At 39.7% G+C, this 25183-nt stretch overlaps 1 protein-coding gene across 2 annotated transcripts in view; it reads left to right on the forward strand.

The window, feature by feature from the left end:
* The first annotated feature begins 694 nt into the window (after positions 1-694).
* The window catches only part of ADCY9 (adenylate cyclase 9), a 122070-nt gene continuing 97581 nt past the window's right edge, over positions 695-25183 (forward strand). For both annotated transcript variants that reach the window (XM_016211347.2, XM_016211348.2), the window contains exon 1: positions 695-2402. In XM_016211347.2, coding sequence (XP_016066833.2) covers positions 710-2402 — 1693 coding nt within the window. In that variant the 5' untranslated portion in view covers positions 695-709. The remainder of the gene's footprint in view (positions 2403-25183) is intronic.

The following is a 25183-nucleotide window of genomic DNA, read 5'->3' on the forward strand; positions in this document are numbered from 1 at the left end:
GAGGGGCCCGCTCCCTGCCCTCGGTGCCGGGCGGCTCCCGGGCCCTGGGCATCCCCGCCCGTAGGGTCGGCCCCGGCGGCCTGGAGCAGGCGGGCGGGGCTGGGAACAGCCCCCTCCAGACGGGTCGCGCCGGCGGGGGTGGCCGCAGAGCCTCGGGCTCCGCAAACTCGCTGCCCGCCTCCCGCGGGGCCGCCAAGCGCGGGGCGGGACGGAGGGGTCCGGCCGGCGGCCTGACGCAGTGGAGGCGCCACGCTCTGCGCAGCATGAGGGGCCCGCAGCCACCGCCGGGAGAGCGGCGTTCGCCAGAGTGGCCGGCGGCGTGAGAGTGCTCGGGGCTGGACTCCCCTCCGCCGCCGCGGCGGGCGCAGCAGGCGAGTGTGAGCGAGGGGACGGGCCGCGGGCTCGGGCGGCGCCGCGGACTCGGTGGCCGCCGCCTCGCGGACCCTGGGCGCTCCGGGCCCGTCCTGGGTGCCTGGGGTTGGCCTCGAGGCGGGATCCCGGTGGTAGCGCCGATTAGACATTACCGCAGTTCTGTGAGTATATGGTGCCTTTGCAAGCAGACAGCTGGCGCCGCCACTTAGGAAATGGGTAGAGCTCGTGGCCTTCAGGTGCGTGTACCTGGATGGGAATAAACACCAGCTTAACTCTGCTTGTCTCGCTGACAGGTAGCGGTGACCCCGGTCGGGGGTGGCTGCGAGCGCAAGGCAACATGGCTTCCCCGCCCCACCAGCAGCTGCTGCAGCACCACAGCACCGAGGTGAGTTGTGATTCCAGCGGAGACAGCAACAGCGTGAGGGTCAAAATCAACCCCAAGCAGCTGTCGTCCAACAGCCACCCTAAACACTGCAAGTACAGCATCTCCTCCAGTTGTAGCAGCTCTGGGGACTCAGGGGGCGTCCCCCGGAGAGTGGGCGCCGGAGGCCGCCTGCGCAGGCAGAAGAAGCTGCCCCAGCTGTTCGAGAGGGCCTCCAGTCGGTGGTGGGACCCCAAGTTCGACTCGGTGAACCTGGAGGAGGCTTGCCTGGAGCGCTGCTTCCCGCAAACCCAGCGCCGCTTCCGGTATGCGCTTTTCTACATAGGTTTCGCCTGCCTGCTCTGGAGCATCTATTTTGGGGTCCACATGAGATCCAAAATGATTTTCATGGCAGCTCCTGCTCTGTGCTTCCTCGTGGTGTGTGTGGGCTTTTTCCTGTTTACCTTCACCAAGCTGTATGCCCGACATTATGTGTGGACCTCGCTGGTTTTCACCCTCCTGGTGTTCAGCCTGACTCTGGCTGCCCAGTTTCAGGTTCTGACGCCTCTCTCGGGACCTGTTGACAGTTCCAATCATACTCCCGCAGCTAAGTCCACAGACACTTGCTTATCTCAAGTGGGGAGCTTTTCCATGTGCATTGAAGTTCTCTTTTTGCTCTACACCGTCATGCACTTACCTTTGTACTTGAGCTTGTTTTTGGGAGTGGCATACTCTGTACTTTTTGAGACCTTTGGCTATCATTTCCAAGATGAAGACTGCTTCCCCTCACCTGAAGCAGGGCCCCGGCACTGGGAGCTGCTGAGCCGAGCCCTGCTCCATGTCTGCATTCACGCCATTGGGATCCACCTATTCATCATGTCCCAGGTGAGATCCAGAAGCACCTTCCTCAAGGTGGGACAGTCAATTATGCATGGGAAGGATCTGGAAGTGGAAAAAGCCCTGAAAGAGAGGATGATTCATTCTGTGATGCCAAGAATCATTGCTGATGACTTGATGAAACAGGGGGACGAGGAGAGTGAGAATTCTATGAAAAGGCATGCCACCTCCAGCCCCAAGAACAGGAAGAAAAAGTCTTCCATACAGAAAGCCCCTATAGCATTCCGCCCATTTAAGATGCAGCAGATTGAAGAGGTCAGTATTTTATTTGCAGACATCGTAGGCTTCACCAAGATGAGTGCCAACAAGTCTGCTCATGCCCTGGTAGGCCTCCTCAATGATCTGTTTGGTCGCTTTGACCGGTTGTGTGAAGAGACCAAGTGTGAGAAAATCAGCACCCTGGGAGACTGCTACTACTGTGTGGCAGGGTGCCCCGAACCCCGGGCTGACCATGCCTATTGCTGCATTGAAATGGGCTTGGGCATGATAAGAGCCATCGAGCACTTCTGCCAGGAGAAGAAAGAAATGGTGAACATGCGTGTTGGGGTTCACACGGGGACTGTTTTGTGTGGCATCTTGGGCATGAGGAGGTTTAAATTTGACGTGTGGTCCAATGACGTGAACCTGGCCAATCTCATGGAGCAGCTGGGAGTGGCTGGCAAGGTTCACATTTCTGAGGCCACTGCAAAATACCTTGATGATCGGTACGAAATGGAGGATGGGAGAGTTACTGAACGCCTCGGCCAGAGCGTTGTTGTTGACCAGTTGAAAGGTATGTGTATTTCTGTGCCTAGTCATTTCCCTCCCCAATCCTGTTTGTGTTGGAGAAACAAAACAATCTTTCCAGCGTCAGTATCTGGAGTTGTTGTCTCCGGATACCTTACTGTGGGGGCATCTCAGAGCCAGTGGAACTTTTCCTCCAATTAGTCAAATATCACAGATCTGTTCACACTGTGGCAGTGCTGACCTAGATGAGACCTTTAGAAGGAAGGAGAACTTTGAAAATGCATCTCCTTGCCAGTTGGCTGTTAATGTTTCTGAAATTCTGGGTGCAGATCTGATGAATGTCAGGGTACTGAAGCCCTGCAGTCAGAACTTTGAAGCTCTTTAAAAATTGCCTTTGCATTTCATTTGGTCACCCTTAAGTCCCATCAAAACATTTCCCTGTGCCCTTTTCCAACAATGTGAAGAATAAAACCTTTCTCCTCTCAGGCCTCCCTTTGCTGGGACAAGGAAGTCTGCTCAGCCCTGTAGGACTCTGAGAATTAGATGGAGTCATAAGTGCACACTGCCTTTGGCTAGGTCTCTTTTTAAGAAATGTTTGCATTTTCAGCTTTCAACTTTATTTAATGATGCTTTCTTATCATGGTATTTGTATTATCATATAGACTGCAGCATTTTAGAATGAACTTCTCAAGCCACCAGGTGATTTGAAAGTAAGCATTGCATCCAGAGCAGTGTTTAACCCCCCCTACCCCCAGCCGCTCAGATTAGTATCTGGTCTCTTGTCCCAGTCTTAAGCTCCTTACTGCTATTCTTGATGTTTTCACTGGGCTTTTTAAATTTTATTTTTCGTATTTTCATATAGGGCAAAAATATTTGAGGTCTAGTAAATGGGACCAAGAGTAAGGATTCTAAATAGCACTTTTTAAAAACAGTACTTATGTTTTACTAAAATCTTCCAGATTGAGGGGAACATCTATTTAGGAAGTATGTAGAGAAAAATCACGTTGATTTTAAAAGCCTAAATTTGTAAAGCTATATTATATGTTTTATGGTACCCACATGTTGCATAATTACACAGTGAAAAGCCCCAGGAAAGGGAATCCTCAGAAGAAGTAACAGCTCAAATCAGAGATGGGAGAAGTAATAGTGTAAATCAGAGGCAGTACGTGATTGATTTTGAGGGCCTGAATAGATTGTCAGCCTTGACACAATCCTATATGCTCAATTGATATTTTCTTTATCTGCCTTTGATTGGAGTTCCCCATGTCATTTATTTATTGGTTATCTGGCGAGGGTTCTTTATCCTTCTGATTTTTCTTTATTATATTAATTTTGGTATTAATTGAATAATTTGGATGTAGTAGAAAAATATTTTCACCTGATAATTACCTCTACCTAGAGAGATTTAAATGCTACATTGATGAGGTCAGAAACTACACTTCACAGTTCACATGAGAGATTCTGCTGTGACAAGTGTCTTTCCCTGTAGGAGAATGGCTCTTGCTCTCAACTCTGAAAGTGCCAGTGGAGTGGAGTGCAGATGTAATTACTGCTAGACAATTTGGCATCTTTAGGGTCCAAGTGTTGCAGGCTCTGTCCTCAGAGATAGTGGGACAGATTCCAGAGAATGGAGCTGTGCTGTACTACGTAAAATTAAGTATAACAATGATAGCAATTCTGTAAGTGGTATTTTGAACAGGGTATTACTTGAACTTCAAAAATAAAAACAGATGTAATCATTAAGTATGTCTGGAAATTGCCAAGTTTTTGACTCTTTGGCAGTATCCATTTTTGTTAATTCATGGTTAATTTTATTTTCAATTTACAGATCAAGGGACTAAAGATGCAGGCAAAAAAAAATCTAGAACGGGTTTGTTGATTTTTTTAAACCTCAAATAGTGTATGTAAACTTGGTAAATTCACTTTTTCTCTAAATTGTGTACACTGCGTATTTATAAGGAAAAGTCTTAGTACTAGATGGAAGGTAGGGAAAGACAAAGCTTAGCTAAACCAGTGATTACTTTATATGGTATTCCCTCCTTTAACTGTTTCCCTGAGACCATGAATTTTGCTGTATTAAGCTTATTTTGAAAATCTTTGTGGACAGGACCCTACTAATAGAGGATGCCTACACAATTTCCTGCCCCTTTTTGAAATTGCACAGTTCGATTCTCCAGACATTGTACAAATCTGCAAAATTGAGATGATCACATGGTGTGTAGAAGAACGTTTTCATACATGGGGTTAAGGTTATATATGTAAGATTTCTTTTAGTCTGTCTTTGGGTTTGTGGTAGATATTTTCTGTATATTATGTTGGACATTAGTCTTTCCCTCTCATCCCCTTTTCTGATGATGGGGTTAAAAATACCCAGTAGAGGGCTCTGTAGAAATGAACTGGGGATTCCATAACTAGCCCAGCAGCATGAAATGAAGCTACTCTAATTTATCTGAACAGGCTTTGTGGAAGGGTAGACTTTCATCATTTATGCACATTCACTCACTCTTTGGAAATCTTTATTGTGCTCTTTCAACGTGCCTGGCACTGAGGATGCACAGATGGAGTCATGGCAGTTCCTGACCTCTGCAAGCTCACAGCTGTAAATGTTGTAGAGTATGTAGAGTCAGGAACGCTTTAGAGCCGTGCATGAACTTGGGGTGGGTAGATGGGAGCAAAACATTTGGTATAGTGGGAATAACATGGGCAAAGGCTTGCGGTTGTGTTCCTTGGTGGGCTGGGCAATTGTAAGTAGTTCATTAGGACAAGGAAAGTTGTGGGTCACATGGGAAGGAGTTTGGATTCAATCCTGTAGGTAATGGGGAGCCACTGATAGATTTTATGCAGAAGGCTTAAATGATCTGATTTGCAGTTTTAGAAAACTCACTGTTTCAGTTCCAGGGACTATGTTGGAACGGTATGAGACTAGAAATTAGGGAGTTGTTTCAGTAAATCCCAGGCAGGATTGATGGTAGCCTGAACCAAGGTAACAGCAGTGGTGAAGGAGGTGATGGGACAGATATAAGAGTAGTAAGATCAACTTGATAGGACTTAGCACCTGATTTAAACAGATAACTGGGGGAAGCAAGGAGCTTGATGGTTTGAATGGGAAATGGCATTTCAAGTTTCTGGAACTGACCTGGGGACAGTTTGGAGTCAGGAATGGGTGAGGGGCCTTCAGAGTTTCTGTGGTATGGATGGAGAATGCAGGATTGAGTTGCAGAATATGACAGGCCAGAACCCCCTGGCTTGTTCATTCATTCAGTCAACAAATAATTTAGTGCTGGGCACAATTCTAGGTGTTGGAGATATAGCAGTGAACAAAACAGATAAAAATTTCTGCCTTTCTTTTGGTGCTTCTGTTCTAATACTACAGTCAGATAGTAAACGAATAAGTAAAATATAAAGTTTGTGCTAAGTTCTAAGGAGAAAGTGTAAAGCAGGAAGAAGGATATGTGTTTCTGTGTGTGTGTGTGTGTGAAATTTTAGATAGGATCACCAATCACTTAGAAGGTAGAAATAATTTTCAGTTTAGGACTAGGATTTTGGAAATTATCCAAAAAGTGAGGGGTAATTATTATTAAAGATAGGGAGAAATAGATTTGAATGTTGGGAAGAAGGGTCCTTTCACACCATTTGGGATGAACCACTGCACCCTGTTCTGTTCTGCCTTGGGCCACAAGCAAAAAGATGATGTGTATTGTTTAGAACTGTTTTTTTTTTTCCTATTATAGGTAGAGTCACGAAGACAGAAGGTAAAATTGTCAGAGAATACTTACAGACATCTTATTTCCCCCCTCTTAAATATTAGGACTATAAAACAAAGGTGCTCAGTTACTCCACTCACAATCATGTTTTTATAGAAGAGGTAAGAGTTTTTGAAAACAGGAAGGGAACTGCTTAGCATGCTCTGCTAAGGTTAGAGAGGCTATTCCCTTGGAATAGGCTGGAACGTCAAGCCCTCCTCCCCCCAAGGCTGATGGTGGTGGCAGCAATAGCAGAACCAGAGGGTGGAAGCTGGGACAGAACAGATTTGAGAAGGTGTTGGAATTCTGGGACTGGGATGATCAGGAATAGCCCTGACTGGCTTTATGAGCCTTTTTCCACAAGCCAGTGGTTCTCAAACTTTTTGGTCTCAGGACCCCTTTATTCTTCTAAAAATTATTATGGAAGCTAAAGAACTTGTGTTTATGTAAGTTTTCTATTGATATTTACCTTACTAGAAATTGAAACAAACTGAGAAGTTTCAAAAATCTTTCCTTGATTCATTTAAAAATAATAAGCCCATTGTACCCATTGCATGTTAATATAAATAACATTTTTATAAAAATAACCACATTAAAAATATTTTCATAAAGAGATTTAGTGAGAAGAGTGGCACTATTTTACATTTCTGAAAATCTCTTTAATGCCTGGATTAATCAAAGACTGGATTTTTAAAAAGTTGTGGTAAAATACACATACAAATTTATCATTTTAGCCATTTTAAAGTGTGTAAACTAGATTTTCTTAAGTGCTTTGGCATTATTGCAGGATGCTGATGAAAATATAGAAAAATTGGCTTAACTTTGATGTAGAGGTAGTTGAAAAATGGAGGAGCATTTTAATAGCCTTTTTAGGTAATTGCAGATTTTTTTTGACACTGAACTAACACCCAACAGACAAGTGGTAGTTTCTTAAGGGTTACTTGCAATATGAATCTGAAATCCTATTAATCAGTTTCTTTATATGCTATTAAAAGCCCATTGAATTCTTGCATGAATCTTTACCCAGGTGTGACTTTGTAACATCATGCATTGGTCATTTGGAAAATATTGGTGTTTTGTTATATAGATCTTCCCAGTGTTGACATAAGCAAAGTTTTTAATATTGGGACAATGTCAGCTTCACAGTGGCAGATAAGAGTTTTCCAGAATTCTAGTTTTCACTTGAAAGTTTGAATTTTATCATTGGCAACAAATACTGTCAGTTGTTTTCCTTGAAGTGGCAGATTCATATTGCTCATTTTTCAGGAAGAGTCTACCAAATACTCAAGTCTGAATGACTGTAGTTTGTCTGTAGGTTAAGTATAAATGATATTCTATCAAAAAAGTAGCTAGTTCAGCCTATAACCCAAACAGTTGGACTGATGCTTTTCTTGACAACCATGGTACTTTGGAGTGCAGTGGAAGTGCTGTAGACACGTTTTCCATTTTGTCACACAGCATATGAAAAAGACATGCACTCAAGGTTGGGATTTAACACTATTATTCATTTTTACTGCTTCCTCAAAGGACATTCTTTGTTTTTTTAATTTCTCTTTCTCTAGGATTCTATTCTAGTAACACTTTTTAAAAAAAAAAAAAATATATCTTTATTGATTTCAGAGAGAGGAAAGGAGAGGGAGAGAGAGATAGAAACATCAATGATAAGAGAGTCATTGATCAAGCCCGCAACCGGGCATGTGCCCTGACCCGGAATTGAACCCCAGTCACCTGGATCCTAGGTCGATGCTCAACTGCTGAGCCATGCTTGGCCAGGCTCAAAGGACATTCTTAAATGAAACTGACTTTTTTTCTTTCTGCAAGTGTGTGGTGGTAAAGAACACCTTGATGACTAGAACAGTTTGGTGCCACTGCTCTGATTCAAGCATCAGCAGTTTTACCCATGATTACTTTTGTACCATCAATGCCAGTGTCAACACTGCAAAAGGCAATAACGTCATAGCATTATTATGGAAAAAGTTTTGACCTCACAGATGCCTTGCATAGGGCTCAGGGACATCTAGGGGTCTGTAGACCACACCTTGAGAACTACTACCCAAACACACATCCTCATGTAGATGAAACAACTCAAACTGGAACTATGATAGACATATCACATTTATTGTAGAAATAGCAAGTGACTTTAGTTCATACATTTACTTTTTCTCAAAAAATTCCTTTGTGATTCTCCCAAATATTTGTTGCTGGTGTTTAGGGTTCATGATGAAGACCATCAACTTGGTTCTTTTAATTTATTTTTGCAGGGCTCACCCTTTGGCAGTATAGTTTGGCAGCAGGGTGTATTGAATTTGGTTTCTGATACATTTGGATTTAATTCTGAGTTCTGTGATTTCTGAGCCATGGAACGAACCATGGACAAACTACATAGAGACTCTCCAATTTATAGGAATGACAGTACCTCTGTCAGAGGGTTATTGGGAGAATTAAATGAGGTGATGATTCAAGTAAAGCACTTATTAGCATAGTGACTCGATCACAACAGCTGTTCAAGAAATAAAACCAACTCTTGTAGCTGGTGAGTCACATTTTGTACTACACTCAAGGGTGTTTCTTTTTTCCTACATTCTATTTGTTGCACATCTTGTATAATTTGGGACTGAAACTCAGAACACACCAGGGACTGTGATTGTGTCAGTTTCTCAAATTAAAAGGGGCAAGTGTCCAAAATACAAAACATTGATAGCTTGCCCTGGATAAGTTGTAGTTGCCAAGTTTGGCAGCTTTTTTATTGAAAACACCAGGGAGTTCAGGCAGTATTGTTCTTGGGCTGCTTCTGGTCCCCAGGGCTTAGAGGTACTTAACATGATGTGGCCCACTTGATAGTTGAGTAATTATAAGGAAATCTTCAGCTTTGAAATTCTGGAGATATAGGCTGAGTTTTGAACTAGAGCAGTTATTCAGCTCTGCTGTATTCTGTAAATTCATTTATTTATTCAACAAATATCAAATGAATTTCTACTATTTGCAAGGCCTGGACTAGCTTCTGGAGGTAGAGCCCTCTGGCCTCTTGGCGCTTATAGCCTGGAAGAGGAAAGGCATTAGTCAAATAATCACCTAAACAAATATGTACTAGACTTGCTTATCGTATTACAAATAGGGCTGGGAGGTAAGGAGACTTTCATCTGCATTTTATACACTAGGGAACTTAAGCACAGAGAAGTTAAGTAATTTGGGATGGTCTCACAGCTAGAAAGAGCTGCTAAGTGGTGGAGCCAGTACAGTAGTCCCCCATTATCTATGGTTTTGCTTTCCACGGTTTCAGTTATCTATGGTCAACTTCAGTCCAAAAATATTAAATGGAAAATTCCAGAAATAAATAATTCATAAGTTTTAAATTGTGTGCTGTTCTGAATAGCATGATGAAATCTCGCAACATCCCACTCCTTCCCTCTGAGGATGTGAATCATCCCTTTGTCCATCGTATTCATGCTATATAACTACAACCTGTTAGTCACTTAGTAGCTCTACTGTCTTGGTTATCAGATTAGATGTGACCGTATCACAATGCTTTGTGTTCAAGTAACCCTTATTTTACTTAATGGCACCCAAGCTATTCACATAATTTTTATTACAGTATATTGTAATTGTTCTATTTTATTATTAGTTATTGTTAATCTCTTACTGTGTCCAATTTATAAATTAATTATTATAGGTTTAAAATGTATAGGAAAAACCATATAGATAGTGCAGCAGATAATGTCATTTTGTTCAATGTCTTTTATGCCATAGGAACTTAACTTGCTTATATCAGTTAGCCTATGGTAAAATTGATTTTGACATATATCATTTCGCCTAAAGTCCCAGAACTTATCCATGACATTAAATGAGGACTTATTATATATAGTTGACCCTTGAACAACTTGGGGGAGTTAGAAGCTCCCTTGCAGTCGAAAATCCGTGAATAACTACAGATGGCCCTCTGCTTACGTGGATTCTGAACTGTAAAGTTGACCTTTGAATGTGGGTTTGAACTTCAAGGATCAGTTGAAAAAAATCATGTAAGTGGACCCATGCAGTTCCAACCTGTGTTGTTCAAAGGTCAACTGTATGTAAGGCCTGGTACTACTTGAGGTTTTAGGTATCCACTGAGGTCTTGGAACATATTTGAGGTCTTGGAACGTATTTCCTGAGGATAAGGGGAGACTACTATATTTAAACTCAAAGGGCTGTATGAAGAAAACACTATATCCCATTGCATAGAATTGTTATAAGGGTTAAAGGAGAAAATGATGTTAGATACTTAGAAAAGTATTTGGCACATAGTCACTCTTGAGGTAAGATTCATGAACTAGTGTTATTGAAAGTGGGGACAGTTTTCTTAGCAGCAATAGCAGAAACAACTATCCCTTTGTTTAGCTCTTCCTAGTTCAGAGTGTTTTCATGCACATTGTAATCTCAGCCATTGTGAAATCTTAGGATCATGGGAACTGCATGTTCAGAAGTTTATATTTTATTTGCTTGGTTCTTTCCCTTTAAATACCAGTTGTCAGGTTGAGTCTGTTTTGTAACATCATCTGAAGGTGACCAGTGACTTTTTTCAAGACTCAATATAAACTTTTGGATTTTAGCTTTTTGATATATCCCATTATTACAGATATCTTTTTTTTTTTTAAATGATCAAACTGTTCCATCTTGGCCCTGGCTGGTGTGGCTCAGCAGTTAGAGTGTCGGCTAGTGCACCGAAAGGCTTCGGGTTTGATTCTCCGTCAAGGGCATGTACCTGGGTTGCAGGTTTGATCCCTGGTGGGTTGGGGCATGTGTGGGAGGCAACCAATCGATGTGTCTCACATCAATGTTCCTCTGTCTCTCCTCTTTCTTTCTCTTTCTCCTCCTTTCCCCTCCCTTCCACTCTCTCTCAAAATCATTGGAAAAAATATCCTTGGGTGAGGATAAAAAAAAAAAAAAAATTTGTTCCATCTTGGGCCTGTGGGAACCCCTAGGTTGGTCCCTGAGTCCTTTTCATTCAGCCTGGTAGTCTTTGATAGCTTTCTTACTCATTTAGTAACATTTTTAAGGAGTTGAGAAATTATAGGTGTTAAAATCTCATTAATTCTGTTTGATATATTTATTCAGAGACTGAGCTAAAGTTTACTCTTTCCTTTTTTTGAAAAGAAACTTAATAGACTATGCGTGTTTATATGAAGATTAGCGCCACAGAAGAAACAGTTTGTGCTTCCTAAGCTCTTTGGAAGTCTTCATTTACATTCTTACAATTGACAGTTATAGAGCAGCGCAGCATTTTCTTCTAGAAATCTTCCCACCAACACCTGTTTAGTGACAAGTGCCTGTGAGTGTTGGTAACTAGGGGTAAAGAACAATAAAATGAAAAAAATCCTAAACTAAGATGTAGATTACCTGTTTGCAGACTGAGTGCCATCAGCCCAGCAAGCCCCATCCCCTAGGACAGCTGTGGAAGGTTCCAGAAAGCCTAACTCCAGGAATTTTCTTGATAGGAATCTTGCTCTGAATAGTGCTTCTTGGAATGATTGCTCTGCCACTCTCCTTCCTATCTTGCATAATGTATATTTGACTTATTTTTTTTATGATCTGTCTCCACTCCACTACAGTGTGTCTTAAGAGCAGGAATTTTTGCATGTTTTATTTATGACTGTATTCCTAACGTTGGGAACATGGCCTAGCATATAGTAGATGCCCCGTAATATTTGTGGGATGAATGAATGAATGAATGAATGATATAACTACTTGAGCTCTGCATGTGGGCATTACATTTTGTGTGTAACCACACTCCAGACATCTATACAGAACAAACCAGAAGGTAGAGAGCAGACAACTGGTTTTGTAGGAATGGTCCAGTGGTTTATTAAATAGAGGCTAAAGGCTGGGCCTTGAAAGGATCTAGGGAAGGAGACAGAGCTGCAAATGCAGTGTCTGGAAGTGTGAAATATAGGCCCATGGGTGTGGGAGAGTGGATAGCCTCAGGATCCAGGGTCCTGAGGGCACTGCAGTGAAAGCTGTGGGATAGGGCTGGAATTCAGGTGATTGAAAACCCACCTGTTTGTTTAGGGCCTAGGAAATACAATTTAAATGGCTTAGTTTAGGTAATCATTTTTAAGTTTTTTTAAAATGGAGATTTCAAGATGTGTATTTATCTTTAATAATACTGTAGATCATTTTAATTCTTGCTTGATTTTCATTTACGCACATGAAAAAACAGCATAACCTTTTTTTTTTAATCCTCACCTGAGGACATTTTCTCTATCGATTTCTAGAGAGTAGAAGGGAGGGAGCAGGGGGGTAGAGAGAGAGAAACATTGATGTGAGAAAGACACATCGATTGATTGCCTCCTGCAACCAAGGCATGTGCCCTTGATGAGGAATCGAACCCAAGACCCTTCAGTGTGCTTGCTGACGCTCTAACCACTGAGCCAAACCGGCCAGGGCAGCATACCCTTTTTGGGGCAAACCTCCTGGATAGTCCTTGTGCATAATTTCCAGAATTTTTATATAATGCTATTAAATTCTGTTCATTTTTTTCCTTCCAAAGAAAAGTGCTAATGAAAGCAGCTTTTGAATAATTTATATTCGTGTTTGAATTGTTTGGGAAATATTAAATTAGATTTCTTACCATCTAGTTTGTGGAGAGGAAGAAAACCCACATGCATGTGATTTATCTTGTTGTATATGGATATTAAAATACAATATACCATTAAGGCTTTGACATTTTAAGTAGAACTCTGTTGCACATTGATTCAGTTAGTTTTGCCCTATTAAGTGGTTAATATTCAAAGTGTGGATTACGTTGCATTCTGTAACTTCATAAATGTGTTCTTTTTCCCTTGAGAAAAAGATTCTTATGGTTTTTAATGTTAATTTTTGTTTTGTGAATGAGCTATCTAAAACCGGATGGTTTGGTGGTTAGGGGATGTTTCTGAAAGTAAAGCACTTTTATAGAATTATCTTATTATTTGTATAAATGATTTTTGTTCAGTACATTAGCTTTTCATCTTAAGATGTTTTCTTTACTAACTAGTTAAGCACTTTTGGGAAAATAATTTAATCTATTTAATCTCTCTGGTTCTCAGTTTCCTCATATTTTTAAAATATAAAATTTGAATTAAATGTGCTTTAAATTTCCCATCATTCTCTAAGAATAGCTCGGCTTCTCAGATAATTGGGAAATAGTACAGGTTCTTAATATGAAGAAGTGTTTTTTTCTTTGTTCATTTGTTTAAACTGTGAACCCTCATTTAGTTAAATTTAGCATATGGAAAATCAGATTTACAGAACCGCTGTTGCAGGGCATGTGTGAGATTCTTAACTTGCCAAAGGATTTTTACCTCCTTTAAATATAAATTAATAAGATTGAGTTAAAGAAGTGTACTTGACACATGATTCTTTTTGGATCACGTTTGTTGTATAAAGCAAGGTGTTGTTAGAGGAACCCCATCTGATTTGGGAAGTTTGAGAAATATTTTTGAATTGGCTTAGAGAAAATGCAAAGTGATTAATTTTTTTAAAGAAAAACGTGCTTCAGTTCTTGTTTGAACATTATTTTGGAGAGAGATTGGAAGGTTAGTTGCCAATAAAATGAATTTTATTGTGTTGTCAAGTTTTTCAGTAGTAGAACAGAGCAAATATTAGATTAATAATGTTCTTACTGATTATTCCATTAATAAAAGACTCACTTGCTCCTGATGGTGGGTTCTTGGATCCGCTGATTATGTATTTGGTGTGCCAGGGTCCTATATATTTACTGTATATTTAGTGTGACTCTAGTAGTTTAAAAATTAATGTACTTGCAAAGTGTCTACCTTAGATTTTGTAATTAGAAATTAGAAGTCACCAATGATAAACAGAAACTCTTGGATTTAATTATAAAGGATTTATAAAAGATTTGAATGGTTTTCTTATCCTTTCTTATGAATAGCAAAGCAGCTCATGGAAAGTAATATAACATTTTCTGTGATTTGCATGGCTAGTGAAACCAAGTAGAAAAGGGAAAACACTCTACTTTGTTCTGAAAGGCATTGCTGTCATTGGGTACATAGGTTATCTGACCTGAGAGAGAATTTCACCTCAACAAAGACCCAACTTGTGAAACTGTAGCTTCCCTTAGAGAAACTGTTATTCACAGTCTGTTGGAGTCATGTTTTCTAAGGACTAAAGTGCCTGACTCAGTGTGTAAGTAATTGCAGGTTAAAAACTTTTAGAACTACCATGCAAACAAAAAAAATATCGAAGAACCTTTAACACTCATTTTATAGAGAATTTCTTAGCTGTAATAAATTAATTTACTTTGTTCTTTCTGGCTCCTGAAAGAAATTGTGATAATGAACATTTTCAGAGCTGGTGATTCTAAGATATCAACTTTGTCCCTCTGCCATTTGAAGTTCAGATGGAAATGTTTGCTTTTATAGCTCTAGTCATGATGTTACTTTATTTAGTAGCTATTAAATTACCGATTCCATATACTCCTCTGGAGGTGTTCCAGTTTGCACTAAGGTTTCTGTTCCTTTAGCAGCATTGCTTATGGTGTATGGAACTTTCCTGAACAAGAAATATGAACAAGGTTCTTAGAGTGAATGACTTTAAGCTTTTCTTTTATATTTTAATAACAGCTTTTTTGAGATATAATTCACATACCACACAGTTCACTTATTCCAAGTATGCAATTCAGTGATTTTTACTATGTTCTCAGGTATGTGCAGCCATTATACAATCAATTATAGAACATTTTTATCATCCTAAAAAGAACCCTATACTCATTAACAGTCACTCCCCATTTCTCTCTAAACCTCCTAGCCCCTGGCAAACACTAATCTACTTTCTGTCTCTATAGATTTGCCTATTCTGTACATTTTGTATAAATGGAATCACACAATATGCAGCCTGTTATGGCTGGCTTCTTTCACTTAGCATATTGTCTTCAAGTTTCATCCACATTGTAGCATGTGTCAGTACCTCATCCCTTTTTATGGTTGCATAATATTCCATTATATGGATAGACCATACTTTATTTATTCATTCATCAGTTAATGGAAAAGCGATTCTTTTTGAAATTAACAATCAAGCTGATTGTTAGAAAACAAGTTGAAATGATAGAAAATCTTTTATTATTTAATAATATACTTTGACTAAAATTTAGCATTTTATTTTCACCAGTGTTTAGAAGTTTTCCTGAAAGGCCTGATTAAATGAGACTTAATATTGACTTGTAATTGAAATAACATAATCAGTTTAGTTATTTTTTAAACAGCTATCCTCTTTTCTAAGCTTGATCCAGGTTGATTAAATATTAAATTCTCTGATCCTTTCCCTTTCTCTTAGTTCCTTAATAGACAGCTTTAGGGGCAGTATATGGGTGAATAGGAAACCAGCCTCATTTGATATGTTGTTAGATATAAATATCAATTATAGTAAGTCTTTCTGGATGGCTGAGTTTTCTGAAGAGGTGAGGATTTTCCTTTTTTGCCAGTCAAACATTTTCCTGTTTTTAACCAGTTTAAACATTTGGTTTTATATTTCTGAAATGTATAAAAACACATTCTTACCTTCATAAAAATGAAATATACCAAATACAATTTAATTTTCTTGATGACCCATTTATATTGCCTGTTATTTGGCTTTTACTGATATAGCAACTACCCTATAAAGAAATGAATTTTTGCTTTATTTTAAATGAACTGAAATTGCTCTGTTTTTTTAGTACTTGTGTTTTAAAATATTTTTTTTGCTTGCTCTCTTGATATCAGCTTATGTAGCTATTAGTATGCTTTCCTGTAATAGCTTTGTTCCTGGTTTTCAATTTATTACAAAACACAAACAAACACATAATCAATCTTGTTAACTCTGTGAAGGTATTTGATTAAAAGAACTATGAATTTGGTCTTTGTGCAATTTTTGATTGTCAGCTATATTCTGAATAAGTGAGGTTGCTAGGTAGTGGTTTCAGAATGGGTAAAAGATTATTACAGTTACTTTTAATGTATTTTTAAAGGAGAGGAGAAAGGGAAATTTGAATCAAATTGGTGTCTTGGGAAACAGAACATGCTTTCCAAAAGACTAAAGTAGATTTCTTTTGGGTATGTAAAAATAGAAAATGGGAATTATAGATTACTAATGAAGAGTTAATTAGCATTACTAATTCTATAACTAGTTATATTACAAAGCTACAATGTTAATGATAAATTGGGGATGTACTGATTATTGTTGAAATTTACCAGAATTTTGGGAAAGAACTTCGTAGAATTTTTTTCCCCAAGAAAAATCTGGTAAGAGTAACTGTGTAGAAAGTTTGTGTTTTGTGTGTTCTCTAATATACTTCCAAGGCAGAACAGGCCACATTTCTTCCTCTTTGTAAGTTTAAACTGAAGATGTGCTTGAATTTTCATCCTAGAAATTTATTAGTCGGGCATTCAGTAGCACTGAAACAGTGCAAATTGGTATTGTTGTTTGTTTTTGGAAGGTTTGTTCTTTCTGAAGGGCCTGGCCAGGTGCCAGACTGCCTAGTACATGCTGGGCAGGTTTGTAAGTTACATGATCTTACCACTGCCCCTCACTCCACAGGTTATGTCTGTATGCCTGCCAAGTATACCAAGACATCAGTCATCCTTCCTCTTTGTGAGGTTGTTCTCTTCAACTAAAAATTAAAATAGATTCAATTCTTAGGAGTGTGGGTTGTCAACATCTTAATTTTCAAAGTGGTCAATATGTAGTTTGCTCAAAACTGGCAGTCTGAATGTTGGTTTCTGTTAGGGGAAGTTAGTGTTAGGATTAAATGAGATAATGCACATAAGAGCACCTGGTACATGGTAGGTGTTCAAAAATATTTTGGTTTTCACCCTACTCCCCTCTCCCCCAATCTGTTTTCATCAGTGTTAAAATCCATGTAATTGATGGTACCCCAGGAGCAACTCTGAGGAAAGGGGGGCACAAAGGGAGTATGAGCTCTGTAATGCTGAAACCTCATGCCAGACACAAGCTAGCAGCAGGGAGCTCACACTTAGATTTAAGGAAGGAGTCTGGTGCAGGCTTCCCTAATATCCAGCAGAACTTGCCTTTTTGTCATTGTTTCTCACCTGCCCTTTTGTGCTTCCCTCAGCTCTGATCTCACTCTCCTGGGACTGTGAGCACCAGGCACAGCATGATTGCTTTAAGGGAGACCATGAAAAACAGATACACAGAAGGTGGACACAGCATCCTGCAGCTGTGGGGCTGTACAGAAAAATAAAGCAGGGTGAGAACACAGACACTGATATCAGTGACTTTATATCTGGTGGGCGAAAGGTGCATTAATATCTCATAATAACTGTTGATTAATATTATGGCTGACTTAAGACCATGAATGCAGCACTCGAATTCCCACTTCTCCACTTTTATAGATAAAGAAAAATATATTTTTGCACGTCAAGTGCTCAGTTCATGCTTCTCCACAGGCTATCACAGGCTGCTCATCCAGTGCCTGGGTTCAGGGGGTTGACATTTCTTATGATAGTTTTTGTAAGATTGACATGAAAAATCCTTGGGTAAGGATTTAGGATTTATCTAAACCTAACTTGCCTCCCAGTCTAAACTGTAGGCCTGGTGGTACTGTCCCGATTGTTTTCGTAAACTTTCTCTGATACTGACCCACTGATGTCAGGTTTCTTGTATCATATCTAGAACTTTCTAAGGGCTTATACTCTGCCACTTTTCCCCCACTTGTTATCCTACAGTGTCTTGATGCTTGTTCACTTTTTAAAAATTGACATGACATTTACATAACAGAATATTAGCCATTTTAAAGTTAATTCGGTTCATTTACAGTGTTGTACAACTGTCACTTCTAATTCTAAAACATTTTCATCACCCCAAAAGAAAACCTCTTACCTGTTAAGCAGTCAATCCCTGTTCCTCCCTACTCCCAGCTCCTGACAACCACCAATCTGCTTTCTGTCTCTGTGGATTTGCCTATGTTGGATATTTCATATGAATGAATCATACAGTATGTGGCCTTTTGTGTTTGGTTTCTCTCACTGAATATCATGTTTTCAAGATTCATCCATGTTAGAGCATGTATCAGTGCTTCATTCCTTTTTATGGCTGAATAATATTCCATTGTTTATCTGTTCATCTGTTGAAGGAACCCAAATGTGACTATTGTGAATAATGCTGCTGTGAATATTTGTGTTCAGGTTTTTGAGCACAGGTTTTCAGTTATTTTGGGTATATGCCTGAGTGGAATTGCTGGGTCATATGGTAACTGTGTTTAACTATTTGATATACCTATGCCACTTTTAATTTTATTTATTTTTTATTTATTTTTCTGACTTAATAGATTTTTATTTTTCAGTTACAGTTACTGTACAATATTACATTTGTTTCAGGTGTAAAACCTACTGATTAGACATTTATATAGCTTAGGAAGTGATTTCCTTATAAGTCTAGCACCATACATAGTTAATACAGTATTATTGACTATATCCCCTGTACTGTGTACTTTACATGCCCCTGGCTATTCTTTAACTGCCAATTTGTGCTTCTTAATCCCTTCACCTTTTTCACCCAACCCCCCATCCCCTTCCCATCTAGCAACTGTCAAAATGTTGGTGAAGCCTACCTTGTGGCCAGATACAGGGCCTTCTGTTTTTTTCCCCAATTTGTTCTGAAAAGCTTTGAGACTTTATAGACATAATATCTATGGCAACACAACAGATTAATCTAAAATGTAGTGACTTAACCAACATCTAATATTTACTATTAATTTTGCAACCTCCAACCTGCCAGTGTAGCCTTTCCCTACCTACTTCATTCATTTCAACAGCCTGTGCCAGTTGTTAGAATGAGAGACTTATAAAAAGTCACATCTGGCAGTGAGATATTTCAGAAAACACCCTTCAAGTTGAGAATCAAGTTGGTAACAGGTAATGTGAATTATGTATCTTTTTTGAAATGACTTTGTTCATGAATATTGAAATGATGTGATTAGGATAAAATTATAATGTAGATATGATATGTTTAGAGACCTTTTCTTTTTGATAAACATATGGGTTTTGGCTGTCTCCTTCAGGCTGGCATTGGATTTGGCAACTTTGGAATCATGTGTTAGATAAATAGTCACTATCTAAGGCAAGCTTTAAAAAAAGTACTATTTAAATATTGACAGAAAAAAAGCCCAAAACAACTCTAGGAACTTTCTTGTTCAAATGAATTCAAACTGTCTAAATACAGCATGGTAAAATTAGGTTTTCCCTTTGGTTTCCGTGGGGCCGCGTGAGCCCATGGGCCTCTTGTGCCTGTCTGGGACACTCTCTGCTTGTTAGCTATCCTTAGAGTGCGGGAATGTGGGATACTGTCCACAGAGAGCAGTGTTCCCACAATGCTGCCTTAATATAGACCGTTTTTCCAAAAAAAAAATGCTGGCTGCTGAAAGAGTTCCACTCCCAAATACGGTGATCGGTTCAGAGTTCATTTTTATTTGTTTTTATGTAGTTAAAGTAAGAAAAAGTATGTAAACTTGTCAGTGTTAGCAAGTATCAGAATTGCTTAGGGTAGAGGAGAAGAAAACTGAATTTCTAATAAAAAAACACTGTTCCTCCTTTAGGGCAAAGGAAGACAGTGGTTCTTATGTGACCACATGGGGGAGGTTGGACGTTGGCCAGGCTCAGGCTGCTGTTTGCTGAGAAGGTGAGTGGGTGGGAAATGCTCACTGGTACAAGGGGGACAACCTCAGCGCTCCCCTCTGGTGAGTTATATCACCCCCAACTTTGTTTATCAATCCCCCTGAAAAGTTGGGGATCTTGGAATGCCCCACAGGGCAGCTGGATTACAGTGGCCACAAGTGGATGGCCACGAAAAACTGTAGGCAGCCCTTAGGCCCACGGAGTCCCAGAAAATGTTGTTTGCCTTTTGTTAGGATATTTTTCAAGCCAGGATGAGTGTGGTAGCTTCTCCAGGAGACAAAAGGAGCATGTTGTGTATGCCAGGATCCCTTCAGGGAGGAAACCGTTCCTTGAAAGTGCCCTGTTACTCTGCTGTTGAGCTACATTTTGCTTTCTCTTTTTAAAGCCAACTTTTCTGGCATCCATTTGTTGAACAAAGTTTTTGAGGATATGAGGATGAACATAACTCTAGTCCTCTAGTCCTTGCCTCAAAAATCTCCTAGTCTACCCCCATCATGCTGGTAGGAATGTGAAGTGGAGCATTCTCTGGCAGTGGGAAAGAACCTGGCCACTCCTCAAAAGGTTAAGCACAGTGTTACCATGTGACTCAGCAGTTCCACTCCTAGGTGTACACCCAAAAGAATGGAAAACATACATTCACACAAAAACATGTAGGCAGCAGCATTATTTGTAATAGCCAAAAAGTGGAAACAACCCAAATGTCCATCTAGTGAGGAACAGCTAAAATGTGGTCCATCCATAAGATGGAATATTCAGTCACAAAAAGGAATGAAGTACTGATACATGCTACAACCTGGATAAACCTTGAAAACTTATACTCAGTGAAAGAAACCAGTCACAAGAGGCCATGTATTAAATGATTCCATTTCAAGTGTCGAGAACAGGTAAATCTATCAAAACAAAGTAAATTAGTGGTTGCCTAGGGTTGGGGGGTTGAGGGGAAATGGAGAGTGACTGCTAATGGGAACAGGGTTCCATTTTGAGGTGATGAAAATGTTTTGAAATTGATTTGGTGATGATTGTACAGCTTTGTTAATATACTAAAATTTACTGAATCGTATGGTATGTGAATCATATCTCAGTAAAGCTGTTAAAGAAAACAAATAAGCCTCCCAGACTAACATTAACTAACATTGACAATTAGAGTTATGTTTTAGTAGAAGGTAATAAGATTGGAGATAGAGGTTTTGTAGTTCATCTATATAGAGCAGAGGGGGATGAGATGGACGTGTTGTTTTGGCCTCTTGGGAGAGATAGAGGTCATTGGGTAATCAGTGAGCTTTGGAGATCTGGTTCAGAATCTTCATTTCCATCATTGTTCAGAGTTGTACAAATTGAGGAGGATTTGTTCATGCTAACCATGAAACTGGTGTATAAACTAGGTGCCAGTATATTAGTGTACATTAGGAATAGGGTGTGCTTTTCCAGTGGCTAGAGTATTCATATCTACTGCCCAGGGCACTTCCTCCATGATATTAAGATCGCTTAAGGAGTGTAGTATTCAAGCAAAGAATCTTAAAACATGTGTTATATTATTTAACTATGGGGAAATCACAGTGAGTATATCTTACCAGGGCTGGAGTACAGATTGAGTGCCTTCCCTGAACTGTTTAAACACTGCCAAAGCTTTCCTTAGAGAAGATGCTACAAAACAAAACAAAACCTTGCTATAAAATAGAAAATTCCCTGCCCAGCTGGTGTGGCTCAGCGGCTGGGCATCTACCTATCATCCAGGAGATAGGTGTTCAGTTCCTGGTCAGGGCACATGACTGGGTTGCAGGCTCTATCTTCAGTAGGAAGCATGCAGGAGGCAGCCAATCAGTGACTCATTATTGATGTTTCTATCTCTCTCTCTCCCTCTGAAATCAATAAAGATATATTTAAAAAAAAAATAGAAAACTCCCTACTTAAGGGATGCAGACATATGTAGAAATGCTTATAGATAAAGCCAAGTAATTTCAAATTAATAGTGTGTGAGTTAATGAAGACCTAAGTAAAAGTTGCTTAAAGAAGGTAATTTATTACCTCACATGACGAGAAGTATGGCATTTCCAGGGTTGAGTCAGAGGTTTGATGACATTTTCAAGTACTCAGGTGTTTTCTGTCTTTGCTTTCTGCCATCCTTCCTATGTGGGAGATGTCTTTCCTTGTGGCACTGGGTGACTGCAGCCATTCCAGTAACATGATGATATCCAGTGGAGAAGACTTTTCCTCTCATGCATGTCTTATTTTATTAGCAAGGAAACTTTTCCTAGACGTTCCTGAGCACACCTCCTTTAGGTATCTTTAGCCAGGGTAGGATCATGTGCCATGCCCTCACCAGTCACCAGCAAGGGGAGGGAGGCCCCCTTGGCTTAGATTTACTTTGCTTTATACATTGGAGCCAGGCAGGGTAGGGTGGGCTTCCTGAGCAGGTGAAAAGGAGTTTCCCCAAAGAGAATCAGGATTATACTATTGAGGAAGATTGGCAGCTGGGGCATGAAGAGAGAAAATGGCCCTGAGGGATGCAAAGCATTAAGACTGTGACTTTAGTTAAAACATGCAGTGTTTTTATTATTATCCTCACCCAGGGATATGTTTATTTTATTAAAAAAAAAAATTTCCTTATTGATTTCAGAGAGAGGAAGGGAGAGGGAGAGAGAGAGAGAGAAGCACCAATGATGAAAGTCATTGATTGGCTGCCTCCTGCACGCCTCGTACTGGGGATGGAGCCTGCAGTCTGGGCATGTGCCCTGAGTGAGAATTGAACCGCAGTCCCCTGGATCATAGGTCAGTGTTCAACTGCTGAGCCATGCCGGCCAGGCTGTTTATTGTTTTTGTTTCTGTTTTTGTTTCGAGAGAGAGAGAGAAACATTGATGTGAGGGAGAACCATGGGTCGGTTGCCTCCCATACGTGCCCCGACCAGGGATCGAACCTGCAACCCTTTGGTATACAGGATGACATGACAACCAACTGAGTTACATTGCCAGGGCAAAACATTCAGTGTTTTTAAAATGAAAATGTAGGTACTTGTTCTTAGGAGAAACTTGTGAACTTGGATCATGCAACCAACCCAGTCTTTGCATTTCCCTCCTCCATTTCTCTAAGATGGTCCTAGCCCCTTATACCTTGCACATGCTACTCTTTCCAGCTAGAGACCACACCCCCACCAGCTGAGTTTGTTCAAAGAGCAACGCCTCTCTGCATCCCTCCCCTTCTCCTAACCCTCCATAGTGGACTGACTTGCACTTTCCCCCGTTCCTCTTAGCCCCTTCCATTAGCTCTAGCATCCCCCCCACATCCACTGGACTGGGGAATTACTGCAGGTGCTCTGATTGTGACTGTGTGGGTATGTACGCATGAAAGGAAGACATTTAGACTTAATGTGAGAGGTAAAGCACTCTTAAAGGTTTTTGAACAATGCTATGAATGTCAAGATGAATGTGATTTTAATGTGTTTAAGAGATTTATTTCTTAATAATCACCTGTTAAGTGTCTTGGATTTCACTACTGTACCTTTACAAAAACATTATTAACACTCAAATTTCTTAAGCTTTCATCTGGAGCTCTGAGAAGTATTGGTTGTCCTGTAGGGCTGATGAAGAGTCTAGAGCATAGCCAGTTCTTCCAGAGTTGGGGAGCACTCCAGTCCTAAGGCTGGCGATAGAAGGAGGTAGAGATGGTCTCATGGTCTGGTGTGAGCTATTTACAGCATTTTCTTTAATGTTAAGTGAATAGTGTTCTCAAATACCTGATAATTATTGGTTCTCATTTGTTTTTCATGAGAGAAAATATGTGAAGTGCCAGTGGTTCCTGGAATATAAACACAGTGAGAGTATTTTCTCTCCCCAGGTCTCCTGTCCCTGCCCCAGGCTGTTCTATCGACATACATTAGCATGTCTGTCTTCCTTTTCCATAAAGCGCAGGCCTATAAATATTTCTCAGTTCAAAAATAGTGTTTTCTCTACTGTGAGTCAAGGTTCAGTTCTCGTCTGTCTAATTTTAGTTCCTTGTTTTTATGAACTTGAAAATGTTTTCCTTAACCAGAAAATAGAAAAAAGTGCAAACAGAGATGGAAGAAACTTCTTGCCACCTTTCCCTGTAGCACAGACATTTCTACATGAGGTTTTCTTTTTTGTCGAACAAGTTATTGAAAAACAAAATTGTGGAGACAGGAGTTTACAGAAGGTACAAGCAGAACAGAGTGCTATCTATTGGCCATTTGCTGCTCTGTGGAATGGATGTTTTTGGAGAGTAATGTTACAGACCTTATAGAGCGTTCTAGTTCTGAAAGTGTGTATTTTTTTTTACTGTCTCCATTAAATTAATTATATATGAAAAATTAATGAAACATTAAACAAATAATTATATGGAATCTATTACCACAAATGACCTCTATTTATGATAGACTGTAATTTCTTTATATTCTTAAGTACAAATGGTATTTTTTTTCTTGGTTAAAATTTATGTCAACCAATTTGTATTTTCATTTTCTGATCCTATTTTATAAAGATTGTTCTTTGCATCTACATAATTCACATATTTTTATTTGTAAGGAGAATATAATATTCCTTTGAGTTAATGTACTACAGTTTGTTTAACCATTTCCTGTCTGAGCTTTTAGATTGCTTCAAGTTTTTTGATATAAAGCTTTTAGGCTTTTTCAATGCAGATATAATTATCTTTTAACAAAAATCGTGTCTGCCCTGACCAGTGTGGCTCAGTGGCTAGATCGTCGGCCTTTGCACCGGAGGGTTGTGGGTTCGATTCCCAGTCAAGGCACATACCTGGGTTGGGGATTCGCTCCCCACCTCTGATTGAGGGGAAGTTCAGGAGGCAGCCGATCAATGTGTCTCTTTCACATCGATATTTTTCTCTCCCTCCGTCTCCCTCCCTCCCTTTCACTCTCTACCTGAAAAGCAATGGAAAAAATGTCCTCAGATGAGGATTAATAACAACAACAAATGGTGTCATGCTAAACATATTGTTTTAGAACCTCCTTTTTCACCTAATAGATCATAAACGTCCTTCCACTGTTCACCTGTTTATACATCTATATTATTTTAAATGACTATAACATTTTATTATAGGGATGCAGTATAATTTATTTGGGAAATATCCCTTGTTGGAGTGAGATAGTTTCCAGTTTGGTATGACTACATATCATGATACTAAGATGTACGTTTTCCAGACATCCATCTCTTAAATCAGGATGCATCATACAATATATGTATGCCATAGTTTAGTTGCAGCACTTGATTTTATTTCAATGATACATCTTACAATCACTGGCATCTTGGCTTTTTTATAATGATGTGGCAGACATCCTTACTAGTATCTTAATTGTCTTTGCCCCTATGAATTACTAGTGACGCCTCTTTTTTTCATATGTGTATTGATTACTCACTTGTATTTCTTCTTTTATGAGTTGCCTGTGAATTGAGGTGTTTGTCTTTTCCTTATT

The sequence above is a fragment of the Miniopterus natalensis genome, chromosome 3 (genome assembly GCF_054644295.1).
Source record: "Miniopterus natalensis isolate mMinNat1 chromosome 3, mMinNat1.hap1, whole genome shotgun sequence".
NCBI lineage: Eukaryota > Metazoa > Chordata > Mammalia > Chiroptera > Miniopteridae > Miniopterus > Miniopterus natalensis.